The sequence below is a fragment of the Atheta coriaria genome, unplaced genomic scaffold (assembly GCF_025399875.1).
Source record: "Atheta coriaria isolate IRGN ID8LTWV9N9 unplaced genomic scaffold, Caltech_Dcor_3.1 hic_scaffold_7_pilon, whole genome shotgun sequence".
Lineage (NCBI taxonomy): Eukaryota > Metazoa > Arthropoda > Insecta > Coleoptera > Staphylinidae > Dalotia > Dalotia coriaria.
Window position 1 is genome coordinate 181491 of NW_027045449.1, and position 25208 is coordinate 206698.

The 25208-nt window shown below is 38.5% G+C and overlaps 8 protein-coding genes across 10 annotated transcripts; 2 read left to right on the plus strand and 6 right to left on the minus strand.

Moving 5' to 3' along the window:
* The first annotated feature begins 59 nt into the window (after nt 1-59).
* On the plus strand, nt 60-5070 carry Tbce (Tubulin-binding cofactor E). The gene is made up of 6 exons (XM_065306736.1): nt 60-422; nt 484-876; nt 932-3972; nt 4039-4266; nt 4371-4520; nt 4588-5070. Exons 1-3 carry the CDS (start codon nt 229-231, stop codon nt 1896-1898), a joined length of 1554 nt encoding a protein of 517 aa, XP_065162808.1. The 5' UTR covers nt 60-228; the 3' UTR covers nt 1899-3972; nt 4039-4266; nt 4371-4520; nt 4588-5070.
* wcd (U3 small nucleolar RNA-associated protein 18 homolog wicked) lies at nt 1970-3490 on the minus strand. Its single transcript, XM_065306737.1, has one exon. The coding sequence runs from the start codon at nt 3488-3490 to the stop codon at nt 2000-2002; it is 1491 nt and encodes a 496-aa protein (XP_065162809.1). The 3' UTR covers nt 1970-1999.
* Gk1 (Glycerol kinase 1) lies at nt 4944-7569 on the minus strand. Its single transcript, XM_065306735.1, has 4 exons — nt 6292-7569; nt 5455-6239; nt 5312-5395; nt 4944-5244 (listed from the first exon to the last, which is right to left on the minus strand). The coding sequence occupies exons 1-2, from the start codon at nt 7479-7481 to the stop codon at nt 5831-5833; spliced, it is 1599 nt and encodes a 532-aa protein (XP_065162807.1). The 5' UTR covers nt 7482-7569; the 3' UTR covers nt 4944-5244; nt 5312-5395; nt 5455-5830.
* A 7188-nt stretch (nt 7570-14757) lies between these two features.
* On the minus strand, nt 14758-15917 carry LOC135796400 (splicing factor C9orf78 homolog). Its single transcript, XM_065308414.1, has 4 exons — nt 15690-15917; nt 15527-15635; nt 14977-15466; nt 14758-14920 (listed from the first exon to the last, which is right to left on the minus strand). Exons 1-4 carry the CDS (start codon nt 15815-15817, stop codon nt 14787-14789), a joined length of 861 nt encoding a protein of 286 aa, XP_065164486.1. The 5' UTR covers nt 15818-15917; the 3' UTR covers nt 14758-14786.
* Dnai2 (dynein, axonemal, intermediate chain 2) lies at nt 15903-18138 on the plus strand. 2 transcript variants are annotated; one of them, XM_065308407.1, is made up of 5 exons: nt 15904-16147; nt 16201-16414; nt 16481-17632; nt 17706-17922; nt 17981-18138. In XM_065308407.1, the coding sequence occupies exons 1-5, from the start codon at nt 16017-16019 to the stop codon at nt 18034-18036; spliced, it is 1770 nt and encodes a 589-aa protein (XP_065164479.1). In that variant the 5' UTR covers nt 15904-16016; the 3' UTR covers nt 18037-18138. The 2 variants fall into 2 exon arrangements, with proteins under 2 accessions (XP_065164478.1, XP_065164479.1); XM_065308406.1 differs by having other exon boundaries at nt 15903-16147; nt 17706-18138.
* RagC-D (Ras-related GTP binding C/D) lies at nt 18062-20071 on the minus strand. Its single transcript, XM_065308413.1, has 6 exons — nt 19847-20071; nt 19601-19755; nt 18995-19538; nt 18783-18925; nt 18502-18650; nt 18062-18442 (listed from the first exon to the last, which is right to left on the minus strand). Exons 1-6 carry the CDS (start codon nt 19847-19849, stop codon nt 18270-18272), a joined length of 1167 nt encoding a protein of 388 aa, XP_065164485.1. The 5' UTR covers nt 19850-20071; the 3' UTR covers nt 18062-18269.
* A 318-nt stretch (nt 20072-20389) lies between these two features.
* LOC135796398 (cytochrome b5-related protein-like) lies at nt 20390-22607 on the minus strand. Its single transcript, XM_065308412.1, has 5 exons — nt 22235-22607; nt 21777-22168; nt 21530-21718; nt 21238-21459; nt 20390-21174 (listed from the first exon to the last, which is right to left on the minus strand). The coding sequence occupies exons 1-5, from the start codon at nt 22457-22459 to the stop codon at nt 20856-20858; spliced, it is 1347 nt and encodes a 448-aa protein (XP_065164484.1). The 5' UTR covers nt 22460-22607; the 3' UTR covers nt 20390-20855.
* Nucleotides 22608-22837: 230 nt separating this feature from the next.
* Nucleotides 22838-24783, minus strand: LOC135796401 (coiled-coil-helix-coiled-coil-helix domain-containing protein 10, mitochondrial-like). Of its 2 annotated transcripts, none has more exons than XM_065308416.1 (4): nt 24593-24783; nt 23509-23633; nt 23252-23452; nt 22838-23113 (listed from the first exon to the last, which is right to left on the minus strand). In XM_065308416.1, exons 1-4 carry the CDS (start codon nt 24721-24723, stop codon nt 23103-23105), a joined length of 468 nt encoding a protein of 155 aa, XP_065164488.1. In that variant the 5' UTR covers nt 24724-24783; the 3' UTR covers nt 22838-23102. The 2 variants fall into 2 exon arrangements, with proteins under 2 accessions (XP_065164488.1, XP_065164489.1); XM_065308417.1 differs by lacking the exon at nt 24593-24783 and adding an exon at nt 23901-24230.
* Nucleotides 24784-25208: the final 425 nt, after the last annotated feature.

Consider the following 25208-nt stretch of genomic DNA (forward strand, 5'->3'; position numbering starts at 1 on the left):
CCTGCTAACCTGCAGATGGCGGCGGGTTGGATACACTGTAGTCTTGGTTGCCTACCTATTCAATTCAATTTTCCTGCTGTGCAAAAAACAAATCAGTGATCCGCTGTTGGCTGTGGCTGCTCTTCAACATCTGCACTCAGAAACTAACAAATATCAATCAAAACGTTTAATAATTGATTGCGTGAGTGGTAACCGCATGAGTGTAGTGCGTAACTGCTATATAAAAGTATGATTGACACTCAGTCAAAGTCTAGGAGCATTCAAATTGGACACAGGGTGCAGGTGCAGGACCAAATCGGCACGGTTAAGTATATTGGTGAGCTCGATGGCCACAAAGGCACATGGCTTGGCTTGGATTGGGACGACCCCAGTCGAGGCAAGCACGATGGCAGTGTCAAAGGCATTCAGTATTTCACAGCCAGGTAAACACAAAAAACATCAATCTACTCCTGCGTAACCTCTAACTTCTTTGTAATACTTTAGCACATCAACTTCTGGATCATTTGTTCGTCTAGAGAAAGTTTCAGTGGGCATAAACCTTATTGATTCCATCACATCAAGATATGGTCATCAGGAGGATGAAGAAGAGATGAAATACAATCAGGTTGCTTTCATGGCACTGGAACATCAATGCAACATGCCTTTTTTAGAGCTTGTTGGTTTTGATGGCATCAGTACCAAACAGAGCAACTACCCAGAACTGAAAGTGCTGACAGTCAGAATGATGAATGTGGCTCATCTGGGGGATACACATCAGTTCAGTTTGATGTGTCCAAATGTGGAAGAATTTGATCTGTCAAAGAATATGATTCATTCATGGGAGGAGGTGTTTGTTCTTGCTTCAGAGTTGAAACATTTGCACAACTTAAACATATGGTAAGCTATTTTTTATACTAAATTGAAAATAATTGATTGCTTATTGATTTTATAGTGAAAATAGATTAGTCATGCCTGCTGATATCTCCTCCTACAAAGTACCACATTTGAAAACATTGATTTGTGGAACAATGACACTTTCAATGGCGGAAATTGAAAGCCTAGCACTTGTTTTCCCCAATTTACAAACACTTATTGCTCCGTATAATCAAATTCGGAGTTTGGAATCAACCCTTCCGTTAGAAACACTCTTTCATCGTTTGGAAGCCCTTGATCTTGAGGGTAATAAGATCTCCGATTGGTCTGAGATCATGAAACTGAAACACTTACCTAATTTGAAAAATCTGAACCTCATCAATCTTCAACTTACAAAAATTCGGATAGAAGAAGATAATGTTTTCAAAAGTTTAAACACTTTAAACTTGAAAAACAATCAAATTGCCGACTTGGAATCTTTAAGCAATTTGAACAAGTTGAGTTTAACAGCGCTAGGTATTTCACGAAATCCCATCTATAATCTGGACACACACCAGATGGTGAATCAAATAATCGTCGCGATGATCAGTTCACTGCAAGTTCTCAACGGCGGAACTATTCTGGACGAGCGTAAAGGTGCAGAAATTGATTACATGAAGAAATACGGCCTGGAATGGTTGCAGGTTCAAAAGGATGAAGAAGCGAAAACAAAATTCCTTCAAACACACACCAGATATCAGGAATTCATTGAGAAAATGGGCGAATTAGAAGAGAGTGAACTGAAGCACGAAGCTAAAACCATCAAGGAGTCCCTCATCGAGTTGAACCTGGTGTATGAAGGTAAGGAAATCCGTAAAAAGGTCCCACCAAGCCTACAGGTGCAAAAATTGGTGACACTTTGTCAACGATTGTTTCGATTATCGACTGCGCCTGCTTTGGTCTATATTAGTATTGAACAACCTAATATCGAGTACGATTTGGATGAGAATCGCGAGATCAGCCTGTACTCAGTACAAACCGGTGATAAAATTGTTGTAAAATGTTAACTATTAACTGTATTTGTGATAGGTGTGATAGGCGTTTAAATATTTTTGCACGTTTTGCTTAAATGAAATCATTTTTTAAACAAGTAATCGTTTATTTGTATTTAATAACTGCTGAAATGCTTCAAGCGGAAGAGAGTGACAGTGGATCTCGTGTTGCCAATCGCAAGATACCCGCTCATCGGCGAATAATTGACAACATTAACGTTGCCCAGCTTTGTTTGGAAATTCGGGAAGTTACTAAACACGGTTTGTGATCGTAAATGGAACAAGCGCATTGCATTTTCGACTTCGGACGAGAAAAACGCCAAGCATTCCGATGTGGAGTTGAATTTGACATCACGGATGGGAGTCGTTAAGTTCATGATACTCTTCCGGGGCGTAGGCGTCTTCTGTTTTAAGGTAAGATCTGTGTCGTATACGTTGACCACACCCTGGGAAGATCCGGTAGCGAGGAATTGATTTGATGGAGAGAGGTGCAGACTAGTTCCCTGGAGACACCCCTCATCCTCAAACTTGTGCATCATCCTTCTGGTATTAACATCCCAAACAGTAACAACTCCAGTATCGCTGTGTCCGTATAAAAGTGACCCGTCGTGATTGTAACATAGCGCTGTGCAGTCGTCATCTTGTTTAAACATAAACAAATTCTCTTTTGTTAACGCTGACAATACATGCACCTCTCCCCATTTGCCGGCGACTGTTATCCACTTGCCATCTGGAGACATGATAAACTTTTTCATTTGAGTTAAACCAGTTGGCAGAGGGATTTTGATTGCTTTGGCTGCCATTAAATCATAGCAGAACATGTGAGATTGCCTGGAACCCAGGAATGCTTCATTGCCATCTCTGCTAAACTTGGCACATAATATCGGGAAGTTTTTAAACTGTAGTGAATGCAGTTTGTTATTCCTCTTGCCATCAACTGCATAGATGGTTGCTACTCCTGACTGGCCTGCAACTAGACTCACACTTGATGTGGGATGGAATTCAATGGAGTTAATCATAGGGCCTTCTGAATATGCCTCCTGGTTCAAGTTGTTTACCTTTTTCACTTCAATTGTACCAGATTTGAGTGTGGTAGAAGTTGATTTGCTTGATTTAACAACTCCAGCTGTTTTTAAGACTTCTTCATCAGAATCTTCATCTTCTTGATGTTTGGCATTTAGATCTGCCCATTTGGGAGTGCCCACAATGGATGTGAACTTTTGTTTTAGTAGCTCTGTGTACTGGTTACTTCTGGCGTTGATGCCACCATTGGGAAGTCTTCTGCCTTGTGCTTCCAAGGCATTACCAACATCAATTCCATCATCATCTTCATCAACCCAGGCTGGTTTGCGGCATTTGTCGCTGTCGTCACTGTCTGTCTCGCCTACACCGGAGTCTATTGCAGTTGTTGTGGTCTTTGTTTCTTTCGCAGCTTCCTGTAGGCTTTCCAGGAAGGTAGATGTGCCGCCAAAAAGAATCTCGCTTAGTTTCGCTTCTTCTGCTTGCATTGCTGCATCGTATGCGCGGAATTTGTTTTTGGGGGCCATAATTTCGACGTCTTCCGCTGGAGCTGGCTCGGTTTTTCGCTTTCTTGTAATTTTCGACATTTTAATATTGAATTATGTGGATTACAGATCGTATATATCTCTAATCTGATGAAAACTCGAAGCACGTTTTGTTTTCCTTTTGAACAACCTAACCTGGGAATACTAGATCATATAAATGATATAATTTACACAGGCTACAGTTTGTTTTATGTATTTATTTCAAAGTGACTTACACACATGTAAATGAGTCAAATTTAGGATAGAAATTGAATCAACGTGATGGAAAACCTAAATACATAAACATGGAGATATATAAATTCCATCCAACATTCCATGACATTTATATGATCTCCTTTCTCTTTACCACCTATGCTACCACCCCACTCTTTGTAGCTACATTCTTGTTTATAACAATAGTTTGTTGTGGATTATGCATTAAAAGGAGGTGTTTACGATCGAGATTAAATAATTCAGGCGCAATGAGTAATTCAGAGAGTGAAGACGATCCTCGCAACACCTCCGACGAGGAATGGACGGCAAGAGTAAGCCAACTATGATTATCTATTTCTATAACCTAGGTATTTACTTGTTCTGGTGATATTTTGTAGCCAAAAAAGAAAAACACACAGCTACGCAAGTCAGTGCGGCTGATCAAGAAGGCGAAAACATACACCAGTTCTGAGGATGATTGCTCTCTGGTGCAAGGAGCAAAGGTGCACAGAAATGGCCTGAAGAAAAGGAAGCCAACAAGCAAGAGGGCTTTTAATGGCACTCTTACACAAAGCATATTTCTGGAGACCACAAGGACTCCAGTGCAAGCACCTACAACATTTACAGTAAGAAGAACTTTCATTCACTTTTCGTGACCTTAAATGGTTGTTGATGTGTATGTTGGGTGGCTTGTTATGCATATAATCTTTCTTTTCTTTCTTTTGCTCAGTCTGGGGCATTTGTAGTGGCAAAACACGACGCGCAGAGTTATGACTCAGGCAGTCCACCTCACATTTGGCGTATAGATGGAAAAGCGCTCCTGCAAAAGTTTGAACCAGTGGCAGCCGATACGCATTTACGCTACAAAAATACATCGGTGGTGAGTTATAAACGAATTTTTTTGTTGTTGTTTTGCTTTGTACTAAAAAGCAGAGTTTCTTTATCAGTACACTGGTTGGTCAGAGATCGAAACTGACAATTATGCGGTGTTAAAGAACATCAGCTTCATTTACAACACGCCGCAACGCGTTGAAATCACCGTTGCCGTCGACGAGTTTAAAAACATTCTGATGGGGAGCGAATGATGTGCGCACATCTCATCAAAACTTTAAGGGCAGTGCAAAACTTGCAAATGAATTTTTCTCTTCACAAATTTATTGTGTTGGTTGGCCAAAGTTTTGACTTGCACAAAAAATTAGTCATTCACAGAGATTATTTTTCAGAAAAATAATAATTTTACGAATTAAGTTTTAAATTTTGTAACTTTAAGTAGAAGTGAGCGAGATCTGCAAATGATGAACGATTTAATCTATAAATGAAGAATTAAATTTTATTCGTGTAGTACATGTGAACGTTCGGTAAATACAAAATATTATTTATTTACGTGGTACAAATGGAAACTAATAAAGATGTCATTTAAAAATTGTGAATGCGGTGAATTTAGTTTAATTCACTTTGTTGTGCCACCGAATATTGGCCGGCATAGGCGGATTCCGCAGGTTTGAGAATTTTCCACCTCAGGATCAGGAACACCACTCCTCCCGCAATGATCTCACAGATTGCGATGATTAAGATGATCGCCCAGGATGGCAACGCAGGTTCGGCTACAAATTTATTCAGAATTTAAACACTCGCCCTATAATTTTGTTTCATTTTCCATTATTCACTTACAATAGTATGTCCGTGTGATGGTCTTGCGTCCCTTGAGGATTTTACGGCGCGCCTCGACTTCTGGACTCAGTACAGCCAACACCACTGGAATATTCAGGTCAGTCTTTAGAGACATTTTCATTTATTAGTACTAAATAACTTACCGGCTATGACCAGGGCAGCCACGAAGAATTTATTTATCCTCATTTTTGCTTTTACGCAACTCGATTGTCAAAAAGTAGAAATTGTTTCTGGCACAGATTTTAGCTTGAACTGTACGCAATCCGTGTGATGCTGACTCAGGTGCGTTTACGCCCAGATAACTTATCTTATCTATTCTTATCTAAGCATGATTATTGTTAAATTATAACTGGGCAAACACGCACTCATGACAAATATTTGCGCAATCCATTACACATAACAAACATGTTTCTAACTTTGAACCAATTTATTTTTGAGGCCTTAATTTACAACTTAAAACTACTCAACAGTCTCTTAGTATAAGAAATTTGGTAGTAGTGTCAACATTCTTTCACTTGTTTATGAGTTCCACCCCATTGCGCGTTCAACGCCCATTTTCCACCGGTTGTAGCAAATATCGCGTTCATTTTCGTCAAATCGTGGTGTCCATGTTGTCAATGGGATATCAATGGGCTCATCGGGATTAATATCCCATACGTTCACAGCGTATCCAGCACACATTGCTGCCCCCAGTGCGGTACTCTCCGCCATATTGGGCTTTACTATGTTAACACCTGTCAAATCCGATTGGAGTTGCATTAATAAAGAATTTGCAGTCATGCCACCGTCGACTTGCAAATTCTTTAACTTGGTGCCGTAATCTTTATTCATTGCGTCGAGGACATCCCTGGTTTGAAAGCAGACCGCTTCTAATGCTGCTTTCACAATGTGTGATGTGGTTGTGTCGATTGTAATACCACATATTACCCTGGAATCAAAATGATGATTATTTGTTTATTATGTAAAAAGTAATTGTTTACCCTCTAGCATCCTGTTCCCAATAAGGCGCGTATAATCCACTGAATGCTGGTACGAAAACCACCTCGCCTCCTGTTAACAAATCGGCTTCCTTTGCTAAACTTTGCGCCCGGCCGAAATTCGGCAAGATATCCAAGTTGTCCCTCAACCAGGATAATGCAGCACCCGCCACGGCAACACTTCCCTCCAAAGCGTACACTGCGTTTGCTCTCGGACCCAATTGGTACGCTACTGTTGTTAATAGACCGTGTTTACTGTCTACATGAGCGGTGCCGGTATTATATAGTAAGAAACACCCTGTACCGTATGTGGCCTTTGCCTGTCCACTTTTGAGACATTGCTGGCCGACCAATGCGCTTTGTTGATCTCCCAAGCACCCGGCGATTGGTATGTTATCCAAGGGTCCTCCTTTGATGAAACCGTACACTTCAGCACTGGATTTAATATCTGGTAAGATACTCTTCTCAATTTTGAAAAAGTTTAACAGTTTGTTGTCCCATTTCAGCGTCTCGATATTCATCAACATTGTTCTTGATGCATTTGTGACGTCAGTCACGTGAATACCACCATCTTTCCCACCAGTCAGGTTCCAAATAATCCACGCGTCAACGTTTCCAAAAAGGCAATTGCCATCATTGATGGCTTTAGCTACTCTCGGGACGTTATCCTGCAACCATCTCAGCTTCAACGCGCTGAAATACGGTGAGAATGGTAATCCACATAATGGTTTCAAGTAGTTTTGATTTCTGGTTCTGTTTGGTACCGTATCCAAGAGTTGGTCCACAGTCGAACTGGTACGCATGTCCTGCCAGACGATGGAGTTGTGTAAGGGTTCGCCGGTGGTGCGGTCCCACACGATGGTACTCTCTCGTTGGTTAGTGATACCAATCGCGGCGATCTCATCGACGTTGCGTCCGAGATCGTGCAATTTTTTGATGGTTTGATCGATGCAGGTGCGTACTGCATCCAGGATCACAACAGGGTCCTGCTCTACCCATCCCTCCTGCGGGTATATTTTTTTCAGCTCGACTTGATGTTGCGCGACTACATTGGTGGTGCCCGCCTCGAAGAGGATGAACCGCGCACTGGAGGTACCTTCGTCAATGGCACCCACGAGTGGCCCTCCGGGCAACTGCTGCGTTACAGACCTCCGACGCGTCGCGCTCATTTTTCGCAAGTAAGTGCCTAACATTTTCGTTATTTTGTGGACGGCGTCGATGGTCTATGTGCGTTATGCGCTCGTGAAAGTTGTTTGTCGCGTTATCTAACATGATTGACCTTCGATCACTCGACCTACTGTCTGTGCGGTAGTGTGGATGTGTATTTATGTGGCACTGTTTGGTTATGACGCCTAATTGATTTAGTTACATGACTTAGCTGCAGCTAAGTAGTACAATACTTAGTACATGTTCTTGCTTAATACTAGGTACGTTTAGAACGGTAATTTCAGGAAGAGCCTTTAATGTTTTATCAATAAACTTAATTTAGGCTTTGTTTTCATTATGTGGATAAATGGATGAGTTTCTTAATTGAATATATGCAAACTCGGAATTACCTAATTTGTTATCGACATTACATATTTTTTTCTAGTGCAATTACAATGCATTTCAATTTTACAATTTGGTTTTTATTAAGTTAACGGTGTTAGAAGTAGGAAATGCTTATGTAAAATGGAAATATATAAATTTTAAGTCGCAGATAGTTGCCATTACAAATTATACACTATATTTCATTTTATAATTTATTCTTAAAGCAAAGTTTATAAATAGTCAACAAAATAGTTACCGGTGGGGGCGCTTCTTTTCAGTATTAACTAAGCAGTGGGAATTGCCGTTCTGTTTAGTCGTCTTACTCGCGGCGGTGTGTGCGCACGTGTTCCTCTTGCAAGCCTCGTTTGTTTTTGGTTGAAATTCGTCATCCATCGAAAGTGTTAATAAGAAATTGATTTCATCTTTACGCGTTTATCGGTATGTGTGTTGTATCCATCATCTATCCATCCGGCATCTTCGACATGTGCGTACTGCAAACTGTGGGGACATCACTTGAAGTTCGCCATCGTCCTACTGGTAGGTTTAGCATTGAATTAATATTATTAATTTATTTTCATGATTAATTATGTTTAAATAACGGTCTCGCTATCCTTGTATGTACGCATTCGAGAAGATTTCAACATCGTGAATTTAGAATACGCATATTAGAATTGTTATTGGTTTTGTCTCTACGCGTTTATCAGTGTCGGTGCAAAAACAAGTTTTTATCGTGTTCAGATCTTGCAGATCTCGCGTGTTGCTGCACACTGCACGTTTTATTTCGCATGAATATAAGTTTTAACTTAATTTTTAAATTCCATGTTGAAATATGATACAATTTGATTTCAGTTTCATACAATTTCATGATTTTGTGAAATTTCGGCTCTCGCTATTGAAATTTGGCTATATTTAACCCGGTAACCGTTCGTGCGATTTCAATAGTTTTCTATATTTACATAGTGCAAGAGTTTTTTTTAAAATATGCCTTATTGCCGCCCCCAGAAATCACACTTGAACCAACTTTAAATGGGTCTCAAAATTATACGATTCTTGCCAATTTTAGAAACACGATGAAACTTTGGCTGTGCCTCGTGAATTGTTTGTATGATTTTAATGATTCTTTTAAATTTTGATAGCACGAGAGGTATTTTATACGATTTGTTTTTGCATCTCCCGGAAAGATTGCTAGAATCTCGGAAGTAATTGGATAATTTGTAGGTTTTTCTCTGCCGCGTTATAGAAAAAGAGTTGATGTTTTAAATAATATCAACGAAATCATTTATATAATTATTTATTTCTATTTTATACGGTGTAGTGTTACAATTATAACATGGAAATAAATATAAGTTTATTGGCATTTAAACGTGTTTATAAAGTGTATAGTACGCTTTATACACCACATGTGTGTTAACTTAGCCTTGCTTGGCTGACACGAGTAGACATTAAATGTAATAGATAAAACAAAAATATATAAAATTTTACTTTTGTTTTTATTAAGTTAATGTAATAACATAGATAATTGTTTATTTTAATTTTACGATATGTATTGTTATATATGTATCACGGTAGCACTGACATACGAATAATTAATATTTTACTGCATTCTAATAATTATAACACGCGAACGCGAACGCGAATTTTAGTAGATGCGGAATTTAATTCTGTATCTCCCTCTATTGAAATTTATTGCTGGAAAATTTTTTTACGCGAGTTATATTGATAGTTGTGTTTATACGCACTTGTACTCGTTGCGCTAGCAATTGTAGTTTTTTTGCTATAACAAGCGAACGCGGTCTAATTCTAAGTCCGGATTAATTTCATTAGATGCGGAATTTAAATCTCTATCTCCCTGTATCGAACTTTATTGCCAGAAAATTTTTTTACGCGAGTTATATTGATAGTTGTGTGTATACGCACTTTTACTTGTTGCGCTAGGAATTGTAGTTTTTGCGAACGCGGTCTATAACATTAATTTCATTAGCGAACGCGGTCTAATTCTAAGTCCGGAATTAATTTTTCATTAGATGCGGAATTTAAATCTCTATCTCCCTGTATCGAACTTTATTGCCAGAAAATTTTTTTACGCGAGTTATATTGATAGTTGTGTGTATACGCACTTGTACTGGTTGCGCTAGGAATTGTAGTTATTTTACTATAACAAGCGAACGCGGTCTAATTCTAAGTCCGGATTAATTTCATTAGATGCGGAATTTAAATCTCTATCTCCCTGTATCGAACTTTATTGCCAGAAAATTTTTTTACGCGAGTTATATTGATAGTTGTGTGTATACGCACTTTTACTTGTTGCGCTAGGAATTGTAGTTTTTTTGCTATAACAAGCGAACGCGGTCTAATTCTAAGTCCGGATTAATTTCATTAGATGCGGAATTTAAATCTCTATCTCCCTGTATCGAACTTTATTGCCAGAAAATTTTTTTACGCGAGTTATATTGATAGTTGTGTGTATACGCACTTGTACTGGTTGCGCTAGGAATTGTAGTTATTTTACTATAACAAGCGAACGCGGTCTAATTCTAAGTCCGGATTAATTTCATTAGATGCGGAATTTAAATCTGTATTTCCCTGTATCGAAAGTTATTTTTAACTTCAAGTGTCCCTCTTATTTTTTCCTCGCCAAAATATATAGATTAACATAGTAAACTGTCGAGTCAAAATATTTGTTTGTTTGATGAAATTTTAAAAGAAAAAATTGAAAATCGCGGAAAACCGGTATTTTTTGAATGAAAATATCGGTATACCGGTAATACCGGTATTTATATAATAATTAAATATATTAATTAGGAAATATTTTAAATTTTGTGCGCTAACAAAAACATGTAAAGATAATTGATTAATTGTAGATTAATTTAAATTGGTAAATGAGTCAATCTTTGCCAAATGTTAATTGCCAGTGTCAGCGGTTTATTTGATATTTTCGATTTGATGAATGTTTACATAATAGAAAAACATTATTTTGAACTAACCTAAGTTGAACATTTTGTTGGTTCCTAATGTTTAAAGTGACTGCTGTGTCGCAGATTTGGGGAAGTTTTCTTTCACAATTACGACATTTGTTTTAACTCATCTGTTTATCGATATTGCAATTTAGATATCGGTATATCGTGGTATATATCACAAACAATACCCTATTGCAAAATATCGATATTTGAATAAAAAATACCGGTATACCGATATTAATACCGGTATTTCAAAATTCCTCATAGAATAAATGCCCGAATTTAAAAATTCCTACATAAAATTACATTTTCTACTAATAAACAAAAATTCCTCACAAAAATAAATATTTAATCTCCTTGCGAATAAACAAAAATCACCCTTTTATATAACCAAAAAATCTAAACACACCCTAAAATACACTATATGGGTAAAACACCCAACCGTTGGCACTCCAATTATTGGCACTTTATGTTTTAATTCGAAAACAAGGAAACTATAGATACCCAAGTTTGATATGTACTAAATTGTACAATAGTATATTTTTCTTGTTCAAATTTGACTACACTGTTCCAATAACTAATATGGCGATTTAGATACAACAGCGGGATATTTTGTGTTTGTGGATTTGCGTAGTTATTTTGTTTTTCTTTAAGGTGAGACCTTTTTTAATCATTGTATATCGCAGCTATTCGGTTAATAGATACCTCTTTGGAATTAATTTTACGCTTAATTACACGTTTAGCAATAGATTCAAAGATTATTTCCTGAATATATCTTTATCACATTGACGGCCATACGTGCCAACATATGGATCAAGAATTTATCAAAACTTCATTCTTGGCACCTGTGCCAATTAACTAAAAGCTAATTATTGGCAGTAGTGCCCAGTATACTAGAATATTGAGTGCTAATATTGTTTTTTTACCACACATGATCATGATAGTCATATTAGAACTAACAAAAGTTAACAATAACAGAAATTAACTTAATGTTACTTTTATTCTAGAACACTGCGAACTAGGTAGGTATAAAAATAGGATGTTGAGTATTTGTTTTTAAGTAGGTTCATAATCCGACTCATTAATATTTTGTTGGTGGTTAAGCATAAATGTTAAAAAGATCTCAAGGATAAATACTTCTAAGTACTGATAAAGTGAAACTAGTAGCTTGAATAAGAAAAGTATATGTTAGGCATAAAAATCTGAATTACAAAATATTTTATGCACATTTTAAATACTTACTATAAGATAGATTACTTATGTAAATAAAGGCAGATATTTACCATGCAGCTATCAAATTATACGTTAAGTAAGTATTTTCAACTTTTATTATAGATAGGTAAATTCCATATATCTCCTACTTGAAACTACATGCTACTACTAGACGAGTAGGGCCAATATTGAGATTTTCTATGCCAATAAGGATTTTCTCTCTCTTGCAAAGTCTTTTGGATTTGAGCATATGTTTATTTATTATTATTCAATCACTTATATAAACTGCTATGTAAAAACAAAAGATTAAAGTATTTTCTTTGATTTTGTCACATGTTTTGTTTACAAAATGGGATTTTATGACAATATAATTCCAGACTGACGTACCTCCTTAGAGTGCTGACGATTGGTACTTTAATTTCTAAGTGGTATGGCACAGTGACCACAACACGCGACTAGTTTCTATGTCAATGCCAACCCCCGGATACAAGTACAAGAACAGGTAATAAACGAGCCACGCGTGCGCACCCCTTATACTAACTCTCACCCCAACCTGCCACAACCCAATCCACCTGCCATGCCATGACAACTCAATAAATATCACAACAAAATTTAAATCTGAATAAATCTAAAACTAAAATGCATTGTTTTGTTTTGCTTGTAATAAATAATACCGGTAGTACAACATGCTGCTGACATTGCTAGGTCGGCGCTGCACCTGCACTTGAACTGAACCTGACCTATAATCGGATGGCAGCGCGCGGCTGAGTGCGCGTCTAGCCTAGCCTAGAGGAGGTCGCGCGCGAGGGGTAGCCTAGATGCCTAGATTCCTAGATAAACTGGAAATAGACCTACTACTGCTGCAGACCCGCGTGCGCACACACTACCACGACCTACTTTAGTCTACACTAAACTAAAACACCTCCTGCTTCTGCTTCAGCAAAATAACAAATCAAACATTGTCATGGCAACCAAACAGCCATCTTTTGTTTAGTTGTTTTCTTTTGTTTCATCAAGTGTGAAATGAAATAAAACTCGAGCCGGCAACACCGGACGTCAACCAGACTAAACGGAACACGCGCACTCGACCAGCGGGAATATTAATGCATCCCTTTTTATCGTCAAAATTTATCGCTTTACGTAACGTGAAAGAAATGTGTTTCACTTTCGCATGACCAAGTTACCAAGTTGTGCGCCGTCGGCAGAAAGGAAGAGCTGAAAAGCGAAATGAGAATGTTACGTCGCGCGAGCGCCTCGAGTTCGGTCGTGTTCGACGTGAATGGTACGTATTATTGCACTCTCGCCGCGATGGGAATGGTCGCGGACGTAATAAGCGGCGGGCGCGCAGAGGCGTGCGGGCGCGTTCGCCGCGCTCGACTTGGTGAATAGAATATGGGAGGAATCGGAGAGAACAGGTTTTGCCACACAGACTGGCGGCACGAGACGAATATGTTCACTTTCCGAGCCCATCGAAATCGAATCAAATATTATGCTGGATAACAATAACAGCAGCAGCAGCAGCAGTGAATTTAGGTTATGCCTGAAATAAATATGAAAAAAAAACAAATGCATGTTGTTTGTGTTTACCTTCGCTGCCGGCGGAAAAAGGCACTTCGAGTTCCACATTGTTCTCGTCGTCGGTGGCGAGCTCCAGGTGGACGTCGTGTACATCGTCGCCGGTGGCGATGAGCGCAACCGTCGTCGACTCGGCAACGGTGGTGGGCACGCCGTTGTTCATGCTCGTCGCTTCTTGATGCATTTTCTCGGCGCGGTGTTGGTTACGCGCTGCGGGCGGCGGCGCAGCCCCGACCTTGCGGGCGGGCGACACCACTCGCGAAGTTGCTCGTCGTTGTTGCCGTCGCGGCCTCCGACACACCACCCGGACACGCAATTACGCGCTTTCCACACGCACCCGGCCGCACATAGATGATACGCGAGGCGCGAACGTCGTCTCGGCGCGCAGGGAATGTAGGTCTGTAGGCCACTTCGCTTACACGGCTCGCAGCGGCAGCGGCAGCGGCAGCGACATGAGCGGCGCACGGCACACGGCGCGCCAACACCGAACGACTCAATTCAGCAACGCGGCTCATATGCGGGATGCAGACTGCTCCTGCAGGCGCGCGTGGAACACCCGCACGCCCTTCGTGTCTTACACATACACACGGACAGGAACACTTGGGATGCGCGCCCCCTCTTCCCTGTTGCGTGCGGTGCGTTGCGCTACCACGCAACCTACTTTTGCGTGAGGTGCGTGAGGTAAGTACGTGCACAACGCAACTAGGTCATCGTTGAACTCACTTTTACTTCACGCGTTCCCATTAAAGTCACCCGATCCAGATAATCCCAATCGAAAGCAATAATCCCCAAAAAATAAAAGTTACAATCCCCAGCGAGAATATGCAACGGAAATTGTTCTGGGTTGTTTTTGCGTTTACGAAATTCGAATGTGTGACCTGTTATTGACTAACCGAGTAGCTGCGCGCGCATCCATACCCGCCGCGTGTGGTTTGAAACCGCGCTAGGAATCGGGTCAAGTGGAACGAAAACGAGAGTGTCGCGCGTGATCGAATGCATAAGTAATCATCGCAACATTGAACTGTATTCGCGTTATTCGCCATCGTTCATCATCGCATTAATTATTAATTAATAGCACTAATTAAATATTACTTACGGTAATATAACCAGCGCTGTAAATATGTACATAACACACAAACGTCGATTGTCATGGCAACAGACAAGCAGCCATTTTGAATTGTGTTCAAATAGAAAATTTAAAAGATATAAATTATATTTATTAATTTAGTGCTTTCTGAATTGTTTTTTGAATCGTTCATAATGAAAATCGTCCGTGGCTTTGTCCGGTTTACCTTTTTCTTTATTGGAATCGTTTTGTTGCTGTTGTTTTCGTTTCTTCTGCGCGTCATCGACGCTAACTATAAAAACAAAATGTCAAATTACAATTATTAGTGCTAATAAACACTAAACTTACATCTGTTATGTTGTATAAAATTAACAGCCATGTTACTTGGAACAAACTGTGATGGTCCATCTTTTTTCTGCAAGCTTTCTCTCAGTAATTTCAGTTTCGCGTCTTCTGTGGCTTCAATATTTCGAATTTTTGCTTCAATTCCAAGATCTACTTCTGGAATACCACTCAGCATTTGATTGGATAACATTTCTTCTGATCTCTGTGCAGATGATTCTCTTAGATGTTTGGGCACAGCTTGTAAAGCAGCTTCTTCTGGACTTTTGTACATTAAATGATCATCTTTTGCATCTGGAGTTCCATCTGAAACGCCACCTTTGCGTTTTGTCAGCTGGTCTTCAATGTATTTCATCATTTCTTCATCTTCATCTCGCTTGTTGGTCTCAACTGAGAATTGTGTGCCTATTCCAGTGTCATACTCATCATTGGTTTTCAGTTTGCCTGTTTTCAGTGCATGCATGTTTACCATTCCACCAGTATGTGCAGTGTTTTTCTAAATCAAATATTAACTATGTTATTGTAACAAGTCATTTTATATGAAATAAATATTTACATTTTCTTCTTCCTTGTTTAGTTTTGTACCTAGAGCTAATCCTACAAGACTGACTCCATTTTGTCTTTTCCTAAGATTTTGTATTTCTTTCAAATCATCAATTTGTGGTCTAAAAGTAGAAAATATTAAATATTTTACAGAAACAAATGAAATCTTTACAAACCTGACTTCATCTTCGTCATCTTCTGAATCTTCTTTGATTTTTCGTCGTAGATTTTTATTCCCGCGCTTTTTAAACTTAATTTCAACTTTTACATCATCATCATTAATAGTTTCATGCGTTTCACTCATTTTAATTGTTTATTTAGGTTTATAAATAAAATAAAATCAATATTTTATGAAAACTATTGGGTTATGTTCTTGTTTATGCTGTAGTGCAGTGATAACATCATAGATGGCGAGTAGCGAAACAAAAGTTTGATCAATCAGATACTGATTGCGTAAAAGTCACTCAAATTATTTCTTTTCACGTAAAATAAAATCAAATAAAATGGAATTTAATTACTCATACCAAAAGAAACGCAGTGAATTTGGTAGACAATGCATGTTCAACGACAGAGGACCCGAACTCATTGATAATTACGCTGCAAATCGCAAGTTTTTAAAAGAATACATCTACAGGTAAAATTTAATTTACCAACAAATTATTTCTAACATCTAATACAATACTTCAGAGATCCAGTAGATGAAGCTATTCAGAATGTGACTGTACAAGCAGAACACGAATTAAACACCTACCGCGCTGAATACGCAAATGCAGGCATCAATCATATTGAAGGCGGTTGGCCAAAAGACGTTAACATCAATGACGAGGAACAAACAAAGAGATATCGTCGTAAAATCGAAAAAGATGAGGGATATCCACATATTATGTCACAATTATGCAAGGTAACACTTGAAACACAACAAAATTCTTTCTTTCAATCTTTTCTGATTGTTCAATATAATGTTTAGAACATGGAGGAATGCATCTTGCAAAATAACGCCATAAACATCTACCAACAATATTACACTGATGTAGAACCTACTCCTTTGGTAGAACCCTCCACAGCACGCACAGTAAACGTCTTCAGTGATCAATTAGCAGGCAATCCCCGTCCGATAACCCACATCTCATGGTACCCAGAAGATTGCAGTAAATTGGTCATCACCCACTGCAACATGGTCTTCCATGCAAAAATCCCACCAGGAGGAACATGTTCCTACATCTGGGAGTTAGAAAACCCAAACATGCCCCAACTAATCCTCCAACCACCTGATCAATCTGTTTGTATTGAATACAACCCTCGCGATCCCAATACTCTCGCCAGTGGACAATTCAACGGACAAGTTGCAATATGGGACGTGCGTACCAGCAATGAACCCGTCGACTTCACTCTCATGGAGGAGTCCCATCGTGACCCTATCACTGACCTTATCTGGACCCATTCAAAAACCGGCACCGAGTTCTTCACAGGTTCCACAGATGGAATGGTAAAATGGTGGGACACGCGTAAACTCAACGCTTCCTTAGAATCACTGATAGTAGACATGACTAAAGATGAACAGATCTTATCCCGGGCAATGGGTTGCTCAGTCTTGGAATATGAACCGACTATCCCAACAAGATTCATGATAGGTACCGAAACCGGGCATGTAATAGGAGGAAACAAGAAGGGTAAACTCCCACAAGAGAAAATGATTGCAAAATATCAAGCGCATTTAGGACCTGTGCTTGCACTGGAAAGAAATCCTGCTTTTGTTAAGAATTTCTTAACTGTTGGTGATTGGACAGCGAAAATATGGTCAGAAGATTGTAAGGAAAGTCCAATCATGTGGACGTGTTACCATCAAGCGAGATTATTAGCAGCTACTTGGAGCCCGACAAGATTCTCGGTGTTTTTCACATGTCGCTCTGATGGTATTATTGATGTGTGGGATGTTCTACAAAATCAGGAACATGCAACGTTGAGTATCAAAGTATGCGATGTACCATTAACAAGCGTGCGTGCCAATGAACTAGGCCGATTGACAGCTGTGGGATCCCAGAAAGGCACTGCGTATGTCGTTGAGATGTGTGAACATTTATCATATTCAGCTAAAAATGATAAAGCATTACTCACGGCGGTAAGTTGTCATCAAATGATTGTACAATCATACATAACCTTACTCAATCATAATGTTTTTTTGTGTTTTATAGATGTTTGAAAGGGAAAATCGACGTGAAAAGATCCTCGAGGCACGTAATCGTGAATTACGACTCAAACAAAAGGTCGGTGGTTCTGCTATTTTGGGCACTAGTCGAATGATGCTTGATAAATACAGTGATGAAACCGATTTCTTCGATGACATCTATATAAAATCCGCTGAAATAGATTTCTACGCGTACGTTGATAAAATGACCAAGAAGGATGAACGTAATGCCTTGACGCTCTTTAAAAACTTTTTATCTCGAATTGTTTATATTATTTGTAGCCGATGAAGAAGAAGAGGAGGAAATAGTCGAAGATTACGACGCCGCTAAAGATTAACTTAAAGATGATTGATTACAATATCTTTAAATTCAGTAATTTATTCATTCGGTGAGAAAGAACGAAACGTACGCTTTTATATAATATATATACACAAACATTTCTCCTCTTGAAAAATCTCTCTTGTAAATGTTAATATTAATAGTTAATATGTATGGTAGCATATGTGTATTTGTTTGCATGACTTACTGGTTGCCTACCTTAGATAACCCCCTGGTGTATAAATATGGCGTTTAGTTGACTTCGTCATTCTGCAATGGCAATAAACCATCTTCGGAAAGATTCTTTCCGTTTGTTAGCGGGCTGCCGGCGATGTTATTCAGCGACGGCGCTTTCGATTTGTTTCTGAGCTCAAATACTTGCTGGATTGCTTTGCGAAAGCACAGGAAGTTATAGTCAATTATACCTAAAACAAATATTATGCTCATAAATGCCACCATTTTGTTTTTGAAACAAAATATTAACCTTTATGTTCAAAGTTATCCTCGCGTAGGATGCACACAAGTGCTAGAAATTTGTTTACTTCCCGCAGGTATAAAACGGTACCGTTGTTAAGTTTAATCAGAGATGAACTTTGCTCGTCGAATGCGGCTGGTTCTTGATCTTCTCGCACACTGAAAATGAAACAATTCAAACAAATATTTGCAGAAGTATTATGTACATATTAACATTCCGTACGGAGATAAATATACATAGTGCAAATTTGCATAGAATTTAACCTAGATAACATAAAAGTTTCCACTCACCCATAAATCCACGACACATCTATAACCACATCGATCATATCACAACACAATTCATAACTTTGCATATCTACCGGTGTGGAATCAGTAGCAATGTAGATTTTTGAGACAACATCAAACAGAAAACTTTTTTCAATCGCTGAATTCTATTGAAATAAAAAACAAAGCTTTATTTTATGTTTTACTAATAAAAAACATTAAATTTTTTAACTTACCGTATTCAAAATGTTTAATAAATTTTCTAACGCGGGTAGTTGTGGTATAAGTTTCTGTACAACCTTAGAAAACGCCTCGAAAATGGAATGATCATAAATCGACGTGAGATGAAAACTAAGATGAATCTGATCGTAGCCTGCGTCCGTCAAATCATCCGTAGCACGTTGATGAATATCCCTTTGCGATTCCATCTTGTAATCATCACCCAGCCCATCCACTTTGTGAATAAACACCTCAAATTTGATATTTTGATTTACTTTATACGCCTCTGTCACTGTGTGATTCAATTTGTTCAGCGCTTCTCTATAATCATCCTGCGCGTCAATCACAAAGACCAAAGCTGCACATCCTCCACAAATCAACTCTTTATCGAATGTATCATCGAAGAAATCAATCTGGCCAGGGAAGTCCCAGATTTGAAACTGTACAAATGATGAGTTGTTGATGTCATCTTTGACTATCTTGTTGGTGCTTTCTAGGAAAAGTGTCTCATTGGGAGACATTTTGTGAAAGACAACTTTTTGAATTGATGACTTCCCAGATCTAGAATATATTTTGTTTATTTTTATTATTTTAATAAAGAAATGAATGATTTATTCTGTTACCTTCTGAGACCCATGAGAAGTATCCTTGGTTTCTGCTCCCCTGTGGGTGTGAGAGGTGCATCTGCATCTCCATCAAATGGGCCGTACCCAAACTCTTTGGGAAAAGAACTTGGCTGGCCATCGAAGGGGCCACCGTCGTCATCATCCTGGTAAGACTAGAAAGACGCAAACAAACGAATAACGCTAGGAAATAGTGAAACGTGCATGCAATTCGAGGTTAGTTTACTGCGTTTTGATGATATTTACCATTCTTTTGGTTGAATGTGGGAACCTCGGTGGATTGTGGCGATTGACAACGGAATTATTTGTATGAATACAACGACCAGTTGTTTGCACTGCGTTCGTCTGCACGTCTGGTTATCATTTATCTATTTTATTGTGATTGTTGCGCGCTGGCGTACACATCATATGATTGCTGCTTCTGCTGCTTATTTAGGTTGGCGCAAGGGGCGATTCAAATGTTGTCATCAGCAATTTTTGCAGAAATAAAATCATTTTCTTCAATCATTTCATCAATAAAACATTTATCATAGGAAATTGTTATATTCGGGTATTAATACGACGTAATTAGGAATAAAATACATAAATGTAATCTAATTTTGACAGTATTAACACTACATCTACATGATCTACATGATGTTTACTATATTTATTTTATGTAATTTGAGTAATAATCATTATTGACGGTCATTTTATGTCGGATAGGGTTGAGGTGACAAAAAATGGACGGAATATTTCGTGGAAATGTGTGAATATTAATCGAATTCATCAAAAATCATAACACATTACTCACTGTTGCAAGTTTTTATAAAATGATTGTGCAATCATTCATACATAACCTTACTCAATCAATCATTTGTCATAGAAAAATGCAATTTGCGCATATTAAATACAACGTAATTAGCAACAAAATACACAAATGTCATCCATTTCGATAAAATCCTAATTTTTCTGACTTTCTTCGCCTAGAATTAAGTTTTGTAATCAACCAGGGCCGAAATAATCATCTTTAACAGTCATTTTATGTCTGATTTGGATGATGCACCAAACTGGATCATATATATCTATACAATATTCATCCAAACAATCTTTTCACATATATATTACTAAGTAATAAATTTGTATGATACTATACCAACAATAACAAAGTTTAAACATTAACTTTATAATAAAAACAAGATAACTAAGTCTACAACCCGAGAAAAATATGAAATTATTCGTTGAAGAGTTTAAACTGATAAAAATAATCAATTTTTTAACCTTTCTGGTTGCGCTTAGATTTACTTGAACTTCGATCCGCATAACTCTCAGATGGTTTTACTCGAGCCAATTGTAAATACTGCCCAGCCATGAGTTTCAATTGTGTACGCTCACGAATCTCAGCATCAAACTCCTTACACACCTCCATTACCAACGGATGCAAATACTTCAACATTCCGTGGTCCAAAGTCGGGAACAAATGATGTAGTGAATGTTCTCCGAAATTCGTAATCACCAAATAATGCGACCAGTTGATATCTGAGCGCTCAGCAACTGTATCTAGTTCATGTAATCCCCAATCCAATGTTTCACTTCTAAGAAAACAAAGCAAGACCCAATAAGATGCGATTATAATACTTTAAAGTTGTTAATATTACCTGGGTTTATCCCCGTCGTGGAATATCTTCGGATGGTGATGAGCTGCATTAATTCCAACGGTGCTGAAATGCGTCCCGCCGGCAATTGCGATAATCCCGAACAAGATGGCGACCTCAATTACCGTTCTATTCGATGTTAAGTACATTAGAATGGGGATTATAAATGGTAACAACGCTTCTTTACGAAATGTATGCAAGCCATCTTCGTGTACCTGCAGCAGCCTGTAACAAGAAAACAAAAGCGTCATTATACGTTCAATAAAACTGGTATTGTAAAGAAAATTGCACTCACATGCGAATATACGATGCAATAAACGTCAGCGCAAAAACAACAGGACCATAAAACCATGATCCGTAGCGTACCAAAAGTGGTTTCTCCATCGGTAGGTATTGAAAGAACGGCTCAACGAATGATATTTCGTAATCATACACAGTATTCGTGTAGATGTGATGACTGAGCGCATGCGTAATACGCCACGATCTAACAAAACATTAAAATTTAATAATTTACACATTTAATGTATAAAAATGAATAATACCTGGACGACATCAAGCTTAAATCGAAGTAATACATGCGGAAGTTGTCTTTGCGGTGGAAATAATTGTGTGCGATGATCGTAGTCATACTTAAGAAGAGTCCAGCAATGGCGGCGATGATATAACTGTCTGTTTGCGCCGCCATCATGGCGAAAACAACATATGCAGCCAGTGTACCATCCGCGTACTTATCACTGATTTTCGAGGCTTCTTGAGGGACATCTTTCAATACTTTCCTCACACGACGCTTCAATGTTTTATAAAAACCGTCCTCATGGAAAGTAAACGGAGAATTGCGTGGAGTTGTTGCTTGTTCAACAAAGTATATCTTCAGGAGTGTTTCAGGATATGCACGGATGTGATGCGCTTCGAATGCTTCAGTAATATCAGTTCCCTGAACAGAAAAATATAAAAAATTAGTTTAAGTATATTAAAAATGTGAAATTATATAAACTCTTACTCTTGTCAGGTCAATCCAGTCTTGCCCACCTGGATGTATCGATGCAAATTCGCTGAAGTCGTACAACCCGTCGTGAATCCGCCATAAATTACCAAGCTCATCGTCGATGCGTTTACCTTTCAACCAAATGTCGCCGGTGTGCCGCGGATGATCCCGCAGCGCGGGGAATTTCAGAAACGCCAAACTCGACTTTACCTCCGCATCGCTCTTGAAAAGCGACTCCATTATCCACTCAACGCGGCGCAGTTAATTTCGGTCAACAAAACCCACTCACGAATTAAACCGTAGCACGCCGAGCAGCGGCTTATAAACATCAACCAATTCTCGTTATCGTTTAATCTGGAATACTTTGACCCGACGGAATGACTCGCAACATGTTACTAAACATCATTCGATCGCGTTCGTAATCAAATTATAAAAAAATCCACTCCCAATTGAATAATATATGTGCATTCGCAGTGCGCATGTTTTTATTACTTAATGATCAGCAGCGACGAAACCGCCGAAACCTTGAAATCAATCCACAGACAAACTGTAATTAGGCAGGTAGGTTGATATTCAACTTTTGCATCGTTTCGAGCAAAACTTTCTAGGCCAATCAAATCGTTATGAATTTTTATGTTTTTTGTACAGTTACATATTGAGAGTTACAACTAGAGTTACAACCGCTTACTACTGAATTACAAGTAAAACAAACAGAATTCAATGGTTTTGGTGCAACAAATAAGATTTATCTAGTTTACAAAATATTTATACATTTGATAAATCAGAATAATGCTTGTAAAGTTTCAGTTTTCTTGTTTTTTTCGTGCGCGTCTTCATTTTGTTTGCTTGTACAAGCAAACTGTTCAATCAGCATGCAACAATCTTAAGGTATATCTAAAACAAATTGTTTCGCATGATTTGTCGCACTTTGCATTATTAAATAATAGGTACTAAACGTTCCTAGAAGTAATTCACATTCATTTTCATGTCGCTAAAGTTAATTGTTTGCTAGTTGGAATAAAAGTTAGTTACTGTTGCGCATCTTGCACTCGGTGATGGCCTCGTTGAAGCCTTGGCAAAGATTGAGATCGCTCTGGGAGGCGGCGCAGTCGAGGAACTTCTTGATTTCATACGCGCATGGACCGCTCGGTTCGGTGTTGCGATAGTTCGAGTATTGCTCTTGGACTGGTGGGGCGGCTGCCTGCGCACTTCCACCACTTCCAGTCATCATACCTAAAAAAAGTTAAAAATTAATTCATGTGATTGATGAATGTTGTTTTGAAGCTTACTTCCAACGGCGTGTCCAACAGCTGAACCGACTGCAACGCCACCAGCGGTGGCTGCCATCTGTGCGAAAAGGCCAGGTTGTTTTGGCTGGGCTGCTGCTGCTGCTGGAGGATGAGCCGGCACAGAACTGTAAATAATGTAATTTTTAATAAAAATACATAAATATATACTTAATTTATTAATATAATTTGCGTTTTTATGATTTTTATGCAAATGAACTCAAATATTGCGTTCTAAATTTTAAAAATTCTAGAATTTTCTCTTCCGTTAGGCAACCCGTTATACATCAAGAGACTTTGTACCTTGCAATAAATTGCACAATATATTAACTTCTAGATATCCGCTAATTAAATTTTCACGTCTTTAAGCCTAATTTTTGTTATTTAAAAAATACCTAGGAGTTGGTGCTGGTGCCGGAGCCGGTTGCCTTGCCGGTACATATGTAGATTGCTGGCGAGCCATTGGGGCCGCACGTGGCGTTGGCGACGGAGATCGTCCGCGTCGAGGCATGATGTCGATTAAATAATTCACAGAAACGGACAAGAATCAGTTCGATCACAGTGTACGCTTCACAGGTACACGTCGCACAACAAAAAAGCGTTACGTAAATTCGCTGACGGTCAGCGCGATCGCTACAGCACGAGTGGATTTGACAAACTGAATGCTCGCGCACGGCACGAGGCGAGAAAAATGTCTAGGTTTTGACAATCGATCCACGACGTGTACCAACTACGTTTAAATCAATTCGCAAACATCTAGAAGTTTCTCTAGCGAGAGTTCCAAATACGCATTGTTGACTCATTGTCACGAGCCAAAAAATTATTTTTAACTAATTCGCGTATTTTTCTAAACTACATCTGCGTATACCATTTAGAAACGCATATATAACACGCAGAGCTGTATATTGGGTTGCATATATTACAAGCGTTAGTTGAATTAATTCCAACTGAATTTATATTTTCGAATGCGTCATGAAAAATAAGTCTGGATCTCACTCGATCTATAAATGCGCATTTAAATAATGTTGCGCGTAAACAACGGTTTTTGCATCATTCGGAAATATATGGTTTGTTGTTGTTTTCAAACCTGTATTGTCGTCTGGGCGGCGGGGGCGGGGATGCCGGTCTTGGAGATCTCACCGGCGGCGGTCTTGGAGGCGGTGAAGCTCTACCACCGCGCATTGCACCGCCACCTCCTCCTCCACCTCTTTTCGGCATTGTTCTTATTCGATAACAAAAAATTTACAAACGAATTTTGAATGCGAATGAAATGAAAAATGAAAATGATTAACAAATATTACAAAATGTGACAAATGTCATAGTTTATTTAAATGTAAACATAACATTCTTGATATTTTACAATATAAAATATTGATTTACATCAACTTAACCTAACCTAACCATAAATAAATGAAAACAGGTCAAATAAGAAGTTTATAAATAAAATAAGCAGTTGTCGAGTATATTACAGTAAAAATAAATGTTGTTAACTTGTCTACATGTCCTTAAATAGCAGATAATGTCTTTATTGCACCTATTTCGGCAACAATTTGCCCACCGCGCACGCGCAATCGCGTAAACAAACAGAAACGTGAATAATGCATGTTTATAAATACACCCGATTGTTTATTTACGAATGTAGGCGAGCACGTAGAAAAATTGTTTACTCATGAATATCGTAAAAAGATTAATGCGTCGTTTTT